Below are 17,711 nucleotides of genomic sequence, written 5' to 3'. Positions count from 1 at the left end.
ATCAGAAACTAGGATCTTAAATCTAAACAAAGGAAACTATGAAGATATGAAGGACAAATTGGCTGTGGTGGATTGGGAAACTACATTAAAAAGTATGATAGTAGACAGGCAATGGCTAACATTTAAAGAACTAATACATAGTATACAACAAAAATATTTTCCTTTAACGCACAAAAGCCCAGGAAACGAAAGTGCTCAAAGCGCAGCTAATGAAAGAAATCAAGGATCTTTTTAGATCAAAGAAAGAGATGCATAAAGTTGCCAAAAAATGGTAAGCCTGAGAGCATTTTAGAATTCGTAAAGGAGGACCAAGAGAAAGATGAAGAAAGATAGAATGAGAGTAAACTAGCGAGGAACATAAAAACAGACTATAAAAGCTTCTATAGGTGTGTGCAAAGGAAAAGATTAGCAAAAACAAATGTGGGTCAGGAGAATTTATAATGGGTAAGTGGGAAATAAGGAAATGGCAGAGAAACTAAACAAATATTTCATGTCTGTCTCCACAAAGGAAAATACCAAAAACCTCCCAGAAATAAATGGAGAATCAAGGGGCTAGTGTAAGTGAGAAACTGCAAGATTTTAACATTAGTGAAAAAAACGGTACTTGAGAAATTAATGGGACTTAAAGTAGATAAATCCCCTGTAGTTTTGAAAGATGATGACCAATACATCTATCTCCACAGTCAACTCTTTCTGTAGAGATGCAAGAATATGCATTGGTCACCATCTTTCAAAATTCTATAGACTCTGAAATGGTTCCTGCTGATTGCAAATGCAACCCTACTACTTAAGAAAGGAGAAAGAGAGAATATGGGGAACTCCAGACCTCAGCCTAAGATCAGTTGCAGGGAAAATGCTAGGATCTATAATAAAGGATGTGATAACAGGACATTTAGAAAACACTGGTAAGATTGGGCAGAGTCAACACGGATTTATGAAAGGGAAAATCATGTTTAACGAACCTTGGAGTATTTATCTAACACAATAGATAATGGGGAAACTGGTGGATGCAGTATATTTAGATTTTTGTTTTTGATAAAGGTTCCACACAAGAGGCTAGTAAACAAAGTTAGAGCACGTGGGATTCAGGGGGGAGGGAGGGGGGGAAATATACTGGCATGGATTGAGAACTGGTTTATGAACAGAAAGGAGTGTAGGAATTAATGGGTCATTTTCAGGTTGGCAGGCTGTAACTAGCAGGGTACCACAAGGATCAGTACTTAGGGCCCCAGCTATTCACAATCTATATCAATGAGTTGAATGTGGGCATTAAATGCAATATTTCCAAGTTTGAAGATGACATAAAACTAAATGGAAGTGCATGTTGCGAGGATACAACGACGCTTCAAAGGAAGTTGGAGAAGCTAAGTTGAGTGGGCAAAAATTTGGCAGATGAAACACAATGTGGAAAAACAGAAAGAGTATTTCTTAAATGGCGAGAGACTGGGAAATGTTGAATTTCAAAGGATCTAAGACGTCCTTGTTCACGACTCATAGAAAGGTAAAATGCAGGTACAGCAAGCAATTAAGGTAGTAAATGGTACGATGGCCTTTATTACAAAAGGGTTTGAGTATAGGAGTAAAGATGTCTTACTACAATTATACAGAGCCTTGGTGAGACCACACCTGGAGTGTTGTGTGCAGTTTTGGTTTCTTTGCTTAAGGAAAGATATACTTGCCAAAGAGGGTGCAATGAAGGTTTACCAAACTAATTCCTGGGATGGAGGGGTTGTCCTAGGAGGAAAGACTATATAGCCTGGGCCTTTATTCTCTGGAGTTTAGAAGGATGAGAGGTGATCTCATTCAAACAAAATTCATACCGGCTGGACAGGATAGATGCAGAAAGGATGTTTCCCCTGGCTGGGTGATCTAGAAGAGATGACATAGTCTCAGGGTAAGAGGCAGGTCATTTAGGACTGAGATGAGGAGGAATTTCTTCACTCAGGGGGTGGTGAATTTTTGGAATTCTCTGCCCCAGCAGGCTGTGGAGGCTCAGTCTTGAGTATGTTCAAGACAGAGATTGATAGGTTTCTACATATTAAAAACATCAAAGGATAGAGGGATAGTGAAGGAACAAGGTGTTGAAGTAGGTCAGCCATGATCTCATTGAATGGTGGAGCAGGCTCAAAGGGCAGAATGGTCTTTTCCTGCTCCTATTTATGGTCTTATGTTCTAACAGGCAACAATCCTACCAATTATACCAAACTGAAGCTGACCAAAAAACTTCCAAAGTTCAAAAGCAAAATACAGTTGTCCACCAAGGAAGATATGAGAAAAGGTGAAAAGAGTCATCACAGTGATCTTGTCCAGTTTGCCTTGTGTAGTTACGCCAAACCAGATGCAGGTTTAAAAGAGTCAGCCAGGCCATTGTTCTACCTCAGTACCTAAACAAAACATGGCCATGAGAATCATACCATTGTATCTTCACACAGGTTATCCACATCAGGAGTGAAACTCTCTCTACCAAGGCATCAGTTGGACCACAATTAATATTAATGGCCCAAGCTGGGAAAAAGGTGGGGGTTAAATGAACCAGAATTCCAACTCCTATTTGCTATCCAGTGACCCCCGCTGGAAAGTGCATGTGTTGAGCGGGTGAAAATCAGAAGCAGACAAGAATAGGATACTGCTCAACTATAACAGTCTCTCAAAGTTGAATAGCATGGTGATAATTACTATTTAAGCTCAAGTATGAATGGGCAATTGAAAGCTACTAGCAGACAGGGAGCTTTAACCTACATAAATCACCACTTTCAGAAATGAGGAAAGAGGAAAGACGAACATTAAAAATACACGTTTTGGCCCTAAGTTTAGAAGATGTGAATTGATTTTCAATAAGCAGATTCAGGTCAGAGGTTAAGATGAACAGCAGATGGTTAGCAAGATTTTTTAAATAAAAAGACCATAAGTTAATATTCTAACATTTTGTCAGAAAGTCTCAACTGAACGTTCAGATGCAAAACTCCTGTACAGATGCAAAGGGATTCTTGTATTTTACAGAGAAAACATCTCACTTTGTATTTTCCACATTGAGACTGATGCTTCAAGTTGAATGCTATTGTACTGACATCATAGGATAAGTTTAAAGGATTATGATCGGCAAACATTAGCCATATGCAAATATTAGCCAAATGCAAGCCACAACTGCTCACCATACAGGTAAAGTCTAACGGCAAGCTGGGAAAGCTACCATTGGTGGGCGATTGCCAAAGTAGGGAAACAGTTTAGGTGACTTCTATTTGCTCTCATAGGAAAAAAGTGATAAGAGCAGCATATTACATTGATCGTCACAAACCCCCCCCCCCCCCCAAAGCTTCTAACCTGAAAGAAATCATATAAACAGCACCACAGATTTAGTGACAAAATAAATCAGTTAATTTTTATTGTACAAGATTTCAGGATTTTGGGGGACAATGTGCATTTTCAGGAAACCGTATGCTACAATTCCAAACATCTTTCCACGATCAATGGCTCTAGTACATTAGCCCAAAGAAATGGGCAATAGTGTTGTCAGCATACACCCTCGATCAGCCTAAATTACAGTGATAAACATTTACTCCCTCCATTGGATACTAGGTTGAAATGAAACAATTAAAAAGTTTGGTCCAGATTTGAACATAGCTTTTTCACCAACTAACTGTACATACGATGCCTGCTTTTCAATATTTGTATATTTTCACTCATCATTTAGAACACATTTCAGGCTAATGAACACTGACCCCTTGACTTTTCACGCTACTTTATACTTATTATAACACAAGCCCAATTAGGAAAAAACTACTTTCTTGAGCTGTTGGAGATAGGATATGCAATTCTTTCTCATCTCTATGTGGCTGTTGTCAGTATGGGGTGTCAATATCCTGCTACCTATTAGTTTTGACTGGTTAGGATTGCATTTTCAATTATGGCTTAGTTTTTCTATGTCATTAGGTTGCTTAATTGACAGGTCCTCCTTGTATAAAATTTCTGCCATGTGACAGGAAGAGGTGAATATATACTGCATTTCCAAAAAGAACAGTTTTTCTTGGCTTGCTTTAGCTATTATGATTTCATTCTTTGAATGCCTATGTCATTTTCCAATATCACTGCCCACCCATACAGCTTTTCAATTGCAAAAGTCAATATAGAAGTACTGTACTACAGTTACTGATGTCAGACTTTCATTTCATTAGGTCAGAGGTAGTAAAGATTTTCAACTCTCCAGGCCATGCATTGTGTAACGCATATATTTTCCTGAGAATTAAATTGGGCTTCTTTTGAGAATTACAGAAGGCACTAAATTGGTGCCACTTCACATGGGTTTTCCGCTGGGGTTATGGTTTGCATCTAATTAATAATTCTAGAACTGGGTTCCATTCACCTCAAGCACTAAACTTTTAAACAGCACAGAAATTCCATAAAATTGAGCAGTGTTTACTGTACTTTCTATACAAAATTGAAATAAATTCACAAAACTGCAAAAGTTCAAGAAAATTAATTGATCATTAATTCCCATTAAACGTTTTGAGGATTTCAGACAAGAAATTTACCAATAACAGTTTATCTACTTAAACAGGTGGCACCTCAAAAAATCATAGCCCTTTTGTTTACCAGACCTGTAAATAAATCTCTAAACAGGCAACATGCAATTCCAAACCTGTAAATAAATCTAAATAGACAACATGCAATTCCAGTCAGAATGTATCGAAAACATTTATTTCCTTTTTGAAAATAGCTGTTTGATCCTGATGTTTGAGAAAATTAGAAGAAATTTTACATTAGGGATGTTGGAGATCAAGCTAGAAATTTCCCATATGACAATCTTGGGTCAGCATACTTGCACTTTAAAAATCACCTAAGCCTAATAATACATCACAAGAAAAGTCAGTCTTTACTAACAATTACAAGTAGCTACCTATTAAAAATTTATAAATCAGAACTTTAAAATGTTTAATCATATTTATTAGTACATCATCTCCTAAAACACTACCCAACTTCCATCATGCCCAATAACAGCTTTCAGGGTGGAGAACTCAACACTCTAGATCAGCAGAACTGGTTCCAGCTTGCAACATATACCATTTGATTAGGGTAATCTCAATTTGAACGCGATTCAAAATAATTACCAGACTGACTTCAAATTCTGATTAAATCAATGCATAAAGAAGTTCGTGCCTTTTAAAGAAAGCTTGGGCTCATTACTGAAAGATATTTGTACTGAACTATAATAACTGTCACTCCCACCCACCCTCCCTCCCAAAAAGTAAAAGATCGTCCTAAATGTCAAGTTCGGGCTCATTCCATTCGCCTCAAGCACTAAACATTACTCAGAGGACAAAATTTACAGTGCGTTTTCCTCAATTTAAAATATCCACACCCTACGCTATGCTATCTAATCACTCCAAGATAAGACGTGGCATTTTCCAATATTTCGGCAGTGAAAGAGATCATGATTTCTACGGTAGAAATAAAATATCAGGGCGAAGCAGTAGTAGACCTGGAAGAAGTTTTTAAAACAACAGGCACACTTCGGGGGAGACGCCTTGACAGATGATTATATTTTACAGCCCCAACCCTTTCAATCTCATACTGCATCCGATTTCAAAGGAAGACTCACGCACAGCTCAAACTTGAACAGTCTATAGTAACACATAAAATACTGAAAATAACCTGGCTTTAGAAACACACGAAGAATGACAGCGCCGGAGCAAGAAAAACAACTCACCCCGACCGACACAGTTTCATCCCCTTGAAATTTGCAGATATATTTATCGCCGCGATGGACCTCCGAGTCATTCAGGGGCCTGAAGCGGCACATCACTTTTATACTGCACTCTGCCGGATCCGCCATTGTCCTTTTTTATTGTATGGGGGGGGAAAATTTTCAAAAATAATACAAATTAAACTTTCCCCCCCACTAACAGCTTTGCTTCTTTCACCCTCCTGATCGGTGGTTGATGTCTCTCCGCCGAGCGTGGCGAGCCGGTTCCCGATCCTGACGGCGACTTTGTTTTTTTTCTTCCGCTCTCTCCCTTTTCACTTCACTTCCGATGCAACATGGCCGCCATTAAACCGGCGAACACCCGTCTCGCAGCCGCGGCCTCGCTCTCACTCAGCGCGCGGGGAGGGCGGGACTAATGGGGCGGGGCCGTGACGTCACCTACCCATACAATCCCCGCGGCTGCTCTCCCCGCTCATGTTCCGCCGACCAACTGCGCACGCGCGTGCCATGCCCTGCCGCCTAATTGTGCACGCGCGCGGTGTTTGCTTTATTCCCCCCCCCACCCCTTCCCAACCCGAGTAGGAAGCGGGAAGAATTGACGGGTGTCGTTCATACTTTGCTTTTAAGAGTTTCGTGAGAACAATTTGTTTTTTCCCCCAAAAAGGAAGGACGACCAATAGTATGTTGAGTTGATTGAAAGGCGGTGAGTACTGCTATCGTGAGCAGGAGCCTGGAGCCGCCCCGCTCTCTGTGGGTAATATGTGGAGAAGATGATGTCATCTGGAGCCAAATATCGCGAGATCCGCTGCGATGACAGCATTGAGAGTAAACCACTCAACCCTTTCAACCCTCAATCACATGACTCATTACAGGATTGGAGGCTTGCCCTTTAATAGCCCTGTCCTGCTCTGTGCGCAGACTTTGGCCCGTTCTGCCAGGCACCCTGAAAAGCAAACAAGCCCACTGACCAAATTAAAATTAACGATGGATAATTAACAGGTTTGCTAATTCTGATTGGACATATGTGTGAAGGTTTCATCATATGACTTCCTGCCTGTAACTTCACCTCCCAGTCAAATAGACTTTATTCCCGCCCTCATTTTCTAATGCCTCTATAACTAATAGACAAAGTGTTGATGAAATGACAAAATGTTTTTGATGCCCTTATGAGTTACCTCCTCTGTTGCTCATAATAGTGACCAGGATATTAAATGCTAATTTCTGGAAACTCCAGCTGGAACAACCCTGGAGGATTAGCAACCCTAGTAATCACAATCACAGAATTATTACAGCGCAGAAGAAGGCCATGCGTGTGCTAGCTCTCAGAAGGAGCTATTTAACTAGTGTCACTCCTCTGCCTTCTCCTCATAGGCCTGTACATACTTCATTTTCAGATAATCCAATTCTCTCTTGAATTCCTTGATTGAACCTGCCTTTGCCACACTCTCAGGCAAAGCCTGTGAAAAAGTTTCCCCTCATGTCTCCATTTTGCCAGTTGCCTTAAATATGTGCCCTTTTGTTCTTGATCCTTCCACCAATGGGAACAGTTTCTCCCTATCTACTCTGTCCTCATGATTTTGAATATCTCTATCAACTCCCCCCTCGACCTTCTCTTCTCCAAAGAAAACAGTCCCAGCTTCTCCAATCAATCTACCTAACTGAAATTCACTCATTCTGACCACATCTGTCTATATCCTTTTGAAGTTCTACATTATCCTCCTTGCAGTTTACAATGCTTCCAAGTTTAGTATCATCTGCAAAGGTCATTCATATCAGGAAGAGTAAGGATCCTAACACTGACCTCTGGGGAACTTCACTACAAACGTTCCTCCAATCCGAAAAACATCCATTAATCACTACTCTCTCTTTCCTGTCACTCAACCAATTTTGTATCCATATTGCTACTGTTCCTTTTATTCCATGTAATGAAAGAGACTGTTAGAAAATTCTAAGGGAATGGCTTAAATGTGGAATTCCTGTAATAAGTCATGTATGAAGCAGAAGTTTGGTGCCACCTGTAGCTGGATGTATTTCTCGAGGTTTCATCAAATAACCTCATGCCTCCCACCACCCTACCCCCACCTCCAATTTTATGGGATATGGGGAGCAAGTGGGAAAGTGAGGCAGAAGATCAACCATGATAATATTGAATGGCTGAGCAGGCTTGAGAGACAGTATGGTCTACTACTCCTATTTCTTATGTTCACATACTCCTGCCATTTGTTGTCAACACACCTATCCTTACAGTGCACCACCTTCCTAGGCTAACTGTAAAGTAGGTATGCTCTTTCTTACCCATTTGGATGATGATAGACCACAGATCAATCATTGATCTCATTGAATAGAATCAGGGGCTACTCCAGTTCCTATGCTTATATAACTTACTGTCAAACAATCTTTATAGCCCATCTGCAATCTTTGTTCAATTAATAAATGCTGAAAGAAACTGAAAAAAAATTGCACGATTTATTATAATGTCTTTATGATTTTTCTCCTGGGTTGGTCACAGCAGTAATCAGAATATTAAAAATTAATTCCTGGAGGCTCCAGGAATCTTGGAGGATTGGCAAACCTAAGGAAAAGACATAATTTATTTTCAAAGGGAATTAGGTCATTGCTTGAAGCTGTGGAATATTAATGGGGATGAGGAGCAGAGTAGGATTATATGGGTGGTTTGTGGAGAAAACACCACCAAAGACCTGAGGAGTCAAATGGCCCTTTTTTGTGCTCAAACATTGTATGGTTCCATGATAATTAAATGACAATTGTCAATTCATATCAATACTGTCGTCATTAGAATGTAGAATTTTTAAGATGGAAAAAGATCATCGCCTATCTAGTTCACAGAATCATAACGGTACAGCAGGAGGACATTTGGCCTATCATGTCTGCACCAGCTCTCCGAATGAGCATTATGATCTAGTGCCATTGCCCTGTCTTTTCCCTGTACCCTTGCTCATTGTTTCCAATCAAATAATCATCTAATGTCCTCTTGAATGCCTCGATTGAACCTGCCTCCGCCACTCTTCCAGGCAGTGCATTCCAGATCCGAACCATTAGTTGTGTGGAAAAACTTTTTCTCGTATCACATTTGCTTCTTTTGCAAATCACTTTAAATCTGTGCCCCCTCACTCTTGATCCTTTTACGAGTAGGAACAGCTTCTCCCTATCTGCTCTGTCCAGCCCCCTCATGAATTTGAACATCTCTATCAAATCTCCTCGCAGCCTTCTTCTCTCCAAGAAGAACAGTCCCAACCTCTCCAATCTATTCTCATAGCTGAAGCTTCTCATCCCTGGAACCATCCTTGTAAACCTGTTCTGCTCTCTCTCCAATGTGTTCACATCCTTTCTATAATATGGTGCCCAGAACTGTACACAATATTCTTGCTGAGGTCTAACGAGTGTCTTGTATAAATTCAGCATAACCTCCCTGCTCCTGTACTCTATGCCCTTATTAATAAAGCCCAGGATGCTATATGCTTTATTAGCTGCCCTCTGTCCCCACCTGTCCTGCCACTTTTAATGACACCCAAGTCTTTCTGCTTCTGCACCCCGTTCAAAATTTCACCCCTTATTTCATATTGTCTGTCCATGTTCTTCCTACCAAAATGTATCACCTCACACTTCACATTGAACTTCATCTGCCATCTATCTGCCCACTCCACCAACTTGTCTATGTCCTCTTGAAGTTCCACACCATCCTCCTCGCAGTTCACAACACTCCCAAGCTTTGTATCATCTGCAAACTTTGAAATTGTCCCCTGCACGCCAAGAGCTAGATCATTAATATATATCAGGAAAAGCAAGGGTCCCAATACCGACCCCTGGGGCACTCCACTACAAACCTTCCTCCAGCCCGAAAAATATCCATTGACCATTACTCTCTGCTTCCTATTTTTCAGCCAATTTTGTATCCATGTTGCTACTGTCCCTTTAACTCCATGAGCAATAACTTTTCTCACAAGTCAGTTGTGTGGCACTATGTTAAATGCCTTTTGAAATTCCATGTACACCACATCAACAGCATTACTCTCACCGACCTTTTCTGTTAACTCTTCAAAAAACTCCAGCAAGTTAGTTAAACAAGATTTCCCCTTTAGAAATCCATGCTGGCTCTTATCAACCCAATTTTTTCCATGTGACTACTAACTCTATCCCGAATACTTGTCTCTAGAATCTTGTCCAATACTGAAGTTAAACTGACTGGTCTGTAATTGCTGGGCTTGTCCTTACAACCTTTTTTGAACAAGGGCGTAATGTTTGCAATTTTCCAATTTACCCTTCACTAACTTGGTAGTCACATAATACAACAATGGAATTGGTGAGTAACCATGGCATTCAATCTACAACAGACTCAGTGATGAGGCAAGAAAAGTTTTGGAAACCATAAGCTCAAAGTCACCCATTCCTCTTAATCATTCTACATTTATCTCAAATTACTCATATACTGTATCCTGAAATATTATTTTCTGAATGAATTCTATCCATTTGTGGCTGAACGAATTAACTCCATATGCTTCTGCAATCTCTCTGGGGAGCTTGTCCCACAGCTTTACCACTTACTGAAATTGATATTTCCACTGATTAGTTTTAAATTTAAGCCCCTTCAGGCTCAGGCCATGTCCTTTGTTTCTACTGTTCGGGCACTAGCAACAGTTTGTCGTGGTCAACATTATCTGGCGCCAATAGAACCCTAAAAACAGCAATCATTTCACTTCTCATTCTCATTTTTGGTGAGAAGATGCACAGTTTATATAATTGCTCAACATAATCAAACCCCTCCATCATTCTGATTGCTCTCTATTGTATCCTCTCAATAACCTTTGTTTTTTTTTATTCAATTGTAGGATGTTGCTGGCTAGGTCAGCATTTATCGTCCTTGTTCAGAGGGCATTTTTTTTTAAAGAGCCAACCACATTGCTGTGGGTCTGGAGTCACATGTAGGGGCAACCAGGTGAGGACAGCAGATTTCCTTTCCCCTAAAGGGCATTAGTGAACCAGATGGGTTTTTACAACAATCATTTCATGGTCATCATTAGACTTAATTCCAGACTTTATAAATTGAATTCAAATTTCACCATCTGCCATGGCAGGATTTGAACCCAGGTTCCCAGAGAATTACCCTGGGTCCCAGGATTACTAGTCCAGTGACAATACCACTACATCACCACCTCCACATACTGTGATGACCAGAAATGTACACATTATTCTACATGCAGGCGCAACTATGATTTATAAAGCAGCAGAGTTGTCTCATTCATTCAGCTCAATATCGATCTCTTATTACATTGCAATATCTGATTTACTTTACTTACTTCCTCCAAACAATGTTGTGACAGTTTCAATTTATTGTTAAACTGGATCATTAGGTGTTTCAGTCTCCAGACAGATTATTTTCTTTTCCTTTAACCAATGAAACCCTTCCAGAATTTTTGGCCCCTATATGAAGCAGTTTGCATTTCTATGGATTGAATTTTGTCGACCCAATTCCCAAGTATATTCAGAATCTCCTGCTGTGGCTCAGTACTAGAAATGTAGGCAAATGTGAGATCATCCACTTTCGACCTAGAAAAGGATAAAACAGGGTACTTTCTAAATGGTGAAAAGCTAGAAACAGTGAATGCCCAAAGAGACATGGGGGTTAAGTACACAGATCTTTCAAATGTCGTGAACAGGTACAGATATAAATCTAAAAGGCCTATGGAATGCTGGTTTTTATATCTATAGGAATAGAATACAAGGGGTAGAAGTCACGCTTCAGTTAGTTATACAAAGCCCTGGTTAGACCACACCAGGAGTACTGTGAGCAGTTCTGAGCACTAGACCTTAGGAAGGATATTTTGACCTTGGAGGGAGTGCAGCAGAGATTTACCACAATGATACCTGGACTCCAGGGATTAAGCTATGGGGAGAGATAAAACAAACTAGGGTTGTATTCCTCAGAATTTAGAAGTTTAAGGGGTGATTTGATCAAAGTTTTCAAGATAATAAAGGAAATAGGTTAGATTGAGAGAAACTATTTATGCTGTTCGTGGAGCCTAGGACTAAGGGGCATAATATAAAAATTAGAGCCAAGCCTTTCAGCAGTGAAATTAGGAAACAGTTGTTCCCACAAAGGATCGTAGAAGGTTGGAACTCCTGTAAATGGCAACTGATGCTAGATTAATTGTTCATTTTAAAACTGATTTAAAACTATTGATTGGTTGCCTCTAGGAAGATCACACAGACAAGCAGCACTCACACACCATCTGGGTTGGGACCCACATATGGTCCCCACATTGGTGTCCTGGTACCCACCAGAAGATTCACTCCCAATGTGAAGATATTGAACAAAGAAAGTCCCGACATAGCCATCTGTTGAGGAACTGTATCAAAGACCTTACTGAAATCCAAGTAAAGCACATCTCCTGCCTTACCCCTATCAAGCTCCTTTGTTACAGCCTCAAAGAAAACTACAACAATTTATATAGCGTCTTTAACGTAATGAAATGTCTCGAGGCACTTCAAGGAGCATTACAAAATAACGTATGACACTGAGCCACAGAAGAAGATATTAGGTCCAATGACCAAGAGCTTGGTCAAAGAGGTAGGTTTTAAGGAGTGTCTTAAGGAGGAAAGGGAGGTAGAGAAGCAGAGAGGTGTGGGAGGATATTCGAGAGCCTGGGGCCTAGGCAACTGAAAGCAATACCACCAATGGTGGAGCAATTAAAATCGGGGATACACAGGAGGTCAGAAGGTTTGTGGGAATTGAGGAGATTACAGAGATAGAGAGGAGCAAGGCCATGGAGGGGTTTGAAAAAAAGGATGTGAATTTTAAGATCAAACCGTTGTTTGACCAGGAGCCATTGAAGGTCAGGAAGAATGGGGATATAGGAGAAGCTGAGTTTTGGATGACCTCAGGTTTACGGAGGGTAAAATGGAGACCAGCCAGGAGTGCACTGAAATAGCCGAGTCTAAAGGTAATGAAGGCATGAATGATGGTTTCAGCAACAGATGAACAGAGATGGGTGAAGTCAGGTGATGTTACAGAGGTGGAAATAGGTGATCTCAGTACTTGCACAAATATGAGGTTGGAAGCTCATCTCTGGATCAAATATGTTGTGAACAGACTGGCTTAATCTCAGACTGTTGCCAGGGAGAGGGATGGAGTAGGTAGTGATGGAATGGAGTTTGGAGTGGAAACTGAAAACAAAACTTCAATTTTCCAAATATTTAATTGGAGGAAATTTCTGCTCATTCAGTATTGGATGTCAGATAAGCAGTCTGATAATTTATCAACAGTAGAGGAGTTGAGAGAGGTGATGGTGAAGTAGAGCTGGGTGTTATCAGCGCATATGTGAAAACTAATGCTGTGCTTTTGGATGATGTTGCTGAAGGGCAGCATGTAAATTAAAAATAGGAGGGAGGCCAATGATAGATTCTAAAGACAACCTGTAAATTAAATTGGCAACACCTCCCCTTCATAAGAACATAAGAACTAGGAGCAGAAGTAAGCAATTCAGCACCTCGAATCTGCCCCGCCATTCAATATGATCATGGCTGATCTCATTTCAGCCTCAACTCCAATTTCTCACCCTCTCCCCATAACCTTTCACCCCATTACTAATTAAAAATCTGTCTATCTCCTCCTTAAATTTTTTCAGCGTCCCGGCATCTACTGCACTCTAAGGTAGTTAATTCCACAGATTCACAACCCTTTGAGAAAAGTAATTCCTCCTCATCTCTAATTTAAATCTACCACCCCTTAGCCTAAAACTATGGCCTCTCATTCTAGAATGCCCCACAAGGGGAAACATCTGCTCCATGTCTACTTTGTCCATCCCCTTTAGCATCTTATATACCTCAATTAGATCTCCTCTCATCCTTCTAAACTCTAGCGAGTATAGGCCTAAACTGCTCAATCTCTCCTTATAAGACAAGCCCTGCATCTCTGGAATCAATCGAGTGAACCTCCTCTGAACCGCCTCCAATGCAACTACATCCCTCCTCGAGTCAGGGGACCAAAACTGTGCACAGTACTCCAGGTGCGGTCTCACCAATGCCTTGTACAGTTGCAACAACACTTCCCTATTTTTATACTCTATTCCTTTAGCAATAAATGCCAAAATTCCATTTGCCTTCCTTATCACCTGCTGTACCTGCATACTAGCTTTCAGTGATTCATGCACGAGGACACTCAGATCCCTCTGCACTGAAGCATTCTGAAGTTTCTCTCCATTTAAATAATAAGTCACCTTTTTATTCTTCCGACCAAAATGGATAACTTCACACTTATCCACGTTAAACTCCATCTGCCAAATTTTGGCCCATTCACCTAACCTGTCCATATCCATTTGTAAAATTCTTATTTCTTCATTGCAACTTACTATCCCACCTATTTTGGTGTCATCTGAAAATTTAGCTATAGTACCTTCTATCCCCGAATCCAAGTCATTGATATAGATTGTAAATAGTTTCATGATTCCATATTTACTATCTTTCAAAGTTAAGTAACTTACCTGCCCTACTCCTTGGTAAAAATTAAAGCAAAAGGACTATGCAGCACTTTTGCAACCTGTGTAGCATTAATTGTTATGCCCTCACCCAATCTCACTTTTAGTTCGTCATTTTTCTTTTAATATAACTAACAAGTTTTTCATTATCCTTTGTATCTCTTGCCATGTTCAGTTTTAAAAAATAATATTCAAAAGCAAAATAATGCAGATGCTGGAAATCTGAAATAAAATTCGAAAATGCTGGAAATGCTCAGCATGTCCATTAGCATCTGTGGAGAGATAAACAGAGTTAATTTTCAGGTTGATTTACATTCAAAAGGTCATTAACCTGAAACATTGGACCTGATTTTTTAAGTGGATGGGTTTGAATGGATTAAAATCAGGCTCATTTACTTTGTTTCTTTTTCCACTGTGCTGCCAGACCTGCTGAGTATTTCCACTATTTGCTACTTCTATTTAAAACATTTATTTTCATTCTGAAGCCTTTTTAAAAAAAAACCCTAGCATGCCTTGTGGTATTGAATCCATCTTAATTATAAGTAATTTTATTTCCTGACCCTAAATTCCTTATTTATCTTTATGAGTTGCTTGACAGTTTCATTAACTAGGCATGCATGCATTTAAGTTTTGTATTTTTGCTTTTCAAGGGTACGCATTGGTCCACTGCACTCAGATCATTTTGTTGAAAGAGCTCCATAGATCTTCCACTCCCCTAGCCATATTCAAATCTGCCAGTTCGTTAGTTTTGGTTTTTAATTCTGCATTCAACCAATTATTCAGATTTACCAACAATTCCTTTTCTTGTTCAAGGCATTTTCCACGATATTTCATAGCAACTACTGATGCTTGAAGTTCATCAAGTTTTAATTGAAGATTCACCTTTGTTAAATTTGCTTCTACAAGTTTATCATTTAGACATTTCAAGTCATCAGACAGGTTTTCTACTTTCTGTGACTGTTTCTCAATTGTTCTCACCAATTCTCTTTTCTCATTAGCAAACTCCTCTTTTGTACATGAAAGTTGGTTTTCTACATTAGCAGGTTTTCCTTCAATTGCTTGTTATCTGCAATAAGCATCTCATTTTTAGTTTTCAGGATTTGGTTAAGGTCAGCATGATCAAACGCCTACTGGAATACAGTTGTTGCCACATTACTGTCTCCACTAGTCAAATAATTACCCAGAATAAAATCCACCTCCTCAATAGGTGACCTAGGACCAGTCCCCCTCCCCTAACAATTCCATTTACAAAGTGACTTTGTAAGTTGACTTCATACAAAGAAACAAGTTCATAAATTTCACTAATACCCCTCATTAACACTTTTTCCTTCATAAAACTATCTGGAACACAAATTGTATCATCAGCCACCCAGTCAGTGTCATCATTTTCCCCAGTATCTCTCAAGATTTTAATCTGTTTGTTATTTTGTTGGAGGAGTAAGGGAACACTTCTCCCTTTCAGGCAAGCATTCAGAACCTTTAATAACCTGACTTCCTTCATCAGTAATCAAAGAAAAATCCTTTAGTCTATCCGAACCATATCCCCCTTTCCTATATGCTCTAAGGGATCATGTTTCACCTGTACTACTGCTACAGTTTTAACAATCATTTCTTTTTCTGATGCAACCTTTCCTGAGGATTCCTTAGGTGTTCCTATTACTGAAATAAGTCTGCCATTTAATCTCCAGCAATCTGCCCTAAAATTTCCCATCTTGTTACAATGGAAACACTTAAGCTTTCAAATCTCATTTCCACCCTCAGCACTTTCCATTCTAGTCTGAGAAGAAAATTCCTGGGAATTCCCAGCTGTCCCTTTTCTTCCCTGGCTTTATGCCCTCCTTCCACCTTCTATCCTTCTCAGGTTTGTGGGGATGACGGAAAAAGGTTTAAACCTATGGACCAGCTCAATCATCAGCTATCTCTGCTGCCTGTCTAGCCATTTTAACCCTCTAATCTTTAACATGGGTTCTACAGGAGGAAGTGAATCCTTAAATTCTTCAAACAAAATTATTTCCCTAAGAGCTTCATACGTTGTCTCTTTAATGCCCATATCCAACGGTCAAAATTACTTTGCTTTACCCTCTCAAACTCAATATAGGTCTGCCCAGGCTGTTTTCTTATATTCCAAAATTTCTACCTGTATGCCTCAGGGACCAACTCATATGCACTAAGGATAGCCTTTTTTACTGCATCATAATCCATAGATACTTCTGACAGCGATGCATATACCTCATGAGCTCTACCCACCAACCTACTCTGTAAGAGCAATGTCCAAATTTCTTTTGGCCACTTAATTTGCTTAGCCACCTTTTCAAACAAAATAAAGAATGCCTCTACATCCTTTCCCTCAAACTTTGGAAGAGCTTGTACAAATTTAAACATCTTTCCACTGGGCTTTGGGGTTGGGGGTGGTTGTTTCACCATCAAAACCTTCCTCAGCAATTGAGGTCTCTTTTTTAAGGTCCAGACTTTTAAGCCGGTATTGCCTTTCTCATTCCTTCTCTCTATCCCCCATTGCTAACTTCTCCCTCTGGAGGTCAAGTTCAACACCACTGCTTCACACACCCATAGTAAAGAATTACAGACCTTCAGCTGTCTCCTTGGACCTTCCAGCTTCTTGCACGCCTATATTGCTTTAAATCTGCATCCTGCAGCTTTCTTCTCTTTAAGCTTGAAGATTGGAGCCTTCTACTCTGCTCCTTACTTTCACTTCCACAGAACTGAACCTTTTTCAGATCTCAGTCCTTGTCCCTTGACTAGACTGTCCTCTTTGGATCTTCCCTGTTCCACCCCCTTGGATTTGGGACTTTCTTCTTTAGTTTCTGGAACCTGCTTCTGAAGTTTCCTCTCCTGTCTAGCCTTTCTTGACAGCTGGCTTCAACTTTAGTTAGGGACTTGCTATCTGTCCTTCTGCTGAACTGCCTCTCTGGAATCCTGGCTTCAACTGAACTCAAACTGAACTGAAACTGCTTGTCTAGTTTTCTCTGGCCAGGATTTCCCAGTCGGCGAGCAGGGGGCGGGGCCCACTCGACGACACGTAAAATGACGCGGGATGGCATCGGGCAGAACTCCCAACGTCACCCCACCTCATTTCACTTTTCAAGTTGGTGGGGGCTCAGCCAACTCAGCTGTATGCCCGCCAACCTGTCAATGGCCTATTGAGGCCATTGACAAAGTCATTAAAGTAATTAGTGGACCTGTCCATCCAATCTTAAGGTTGGCGGGCAGGCCAGGAGCCCTGGTGGGCAATGGAAAAAGCATGAAACCTCATCCACGGGCGGGATGAGGTTTCATGTAGGTCTTTAAAAATTTAATAAAAGTGTATTTAAAAGTGATGAACATGTCCCAACTCATGTGACAGTGTCACATGAGGGGACATGTCAGGGAAATATTTTTTTTTTTCTGTTTTTAAGATTTTTTGTTGTGGAGCCAATCTCCCTGAGGCAGCACTTAGCCTCAGGGAGATGAATGCGCTCTTTCGCGCACATGTGTGAAAGAGCGCACTCTAGGCTCAGGGA

General features: G+C 40.3%; 1 protein-coding gene across 1 annotated transcript in view; it reads right to left on the bottom strand.

The window, feature by feature from the left end:
• The window catches only part of LOC144677608 (kinesin-1 heavy chain), a 125,099-nt gene extending 119,006 nt beyond the window's left edge, over positions 1 to 6,093 (bottom strand). The window contains exon 1 of the mRNA XM_078537649.1: positions 5,705 to 6,093. Coding sequence (XP_078393775.1) covers positions 5,705 to 5,830 — 126 coding nt within the window. The 5' untranslated portion in view covers positions 5,831 to 6,093. The remainder of the gene's footprint in view (positions 1 to 5,704) is intronic.
• Positions 6,094 to 17,711: the final 11,618 nt, after the last annotated feature.

This window comes from Cetorhinus maximus, chromosome 3, assembly GCF_964194155.1.
Source record: "Cetorhinus maximus chromosome 3, sCetMax3.hap1.1, whole genome shotgun sequence".
Taxonomy (NCBI): Eukaryota; Metazoa; Chordata; class Chondrichthyes; order Lamniformes; family Cetorhinidae; genus Cetorhinus; species Cetorhinus maximus.
This window is presented reverse-complemented; position numbering and strand designations above follow the sequence as displayed.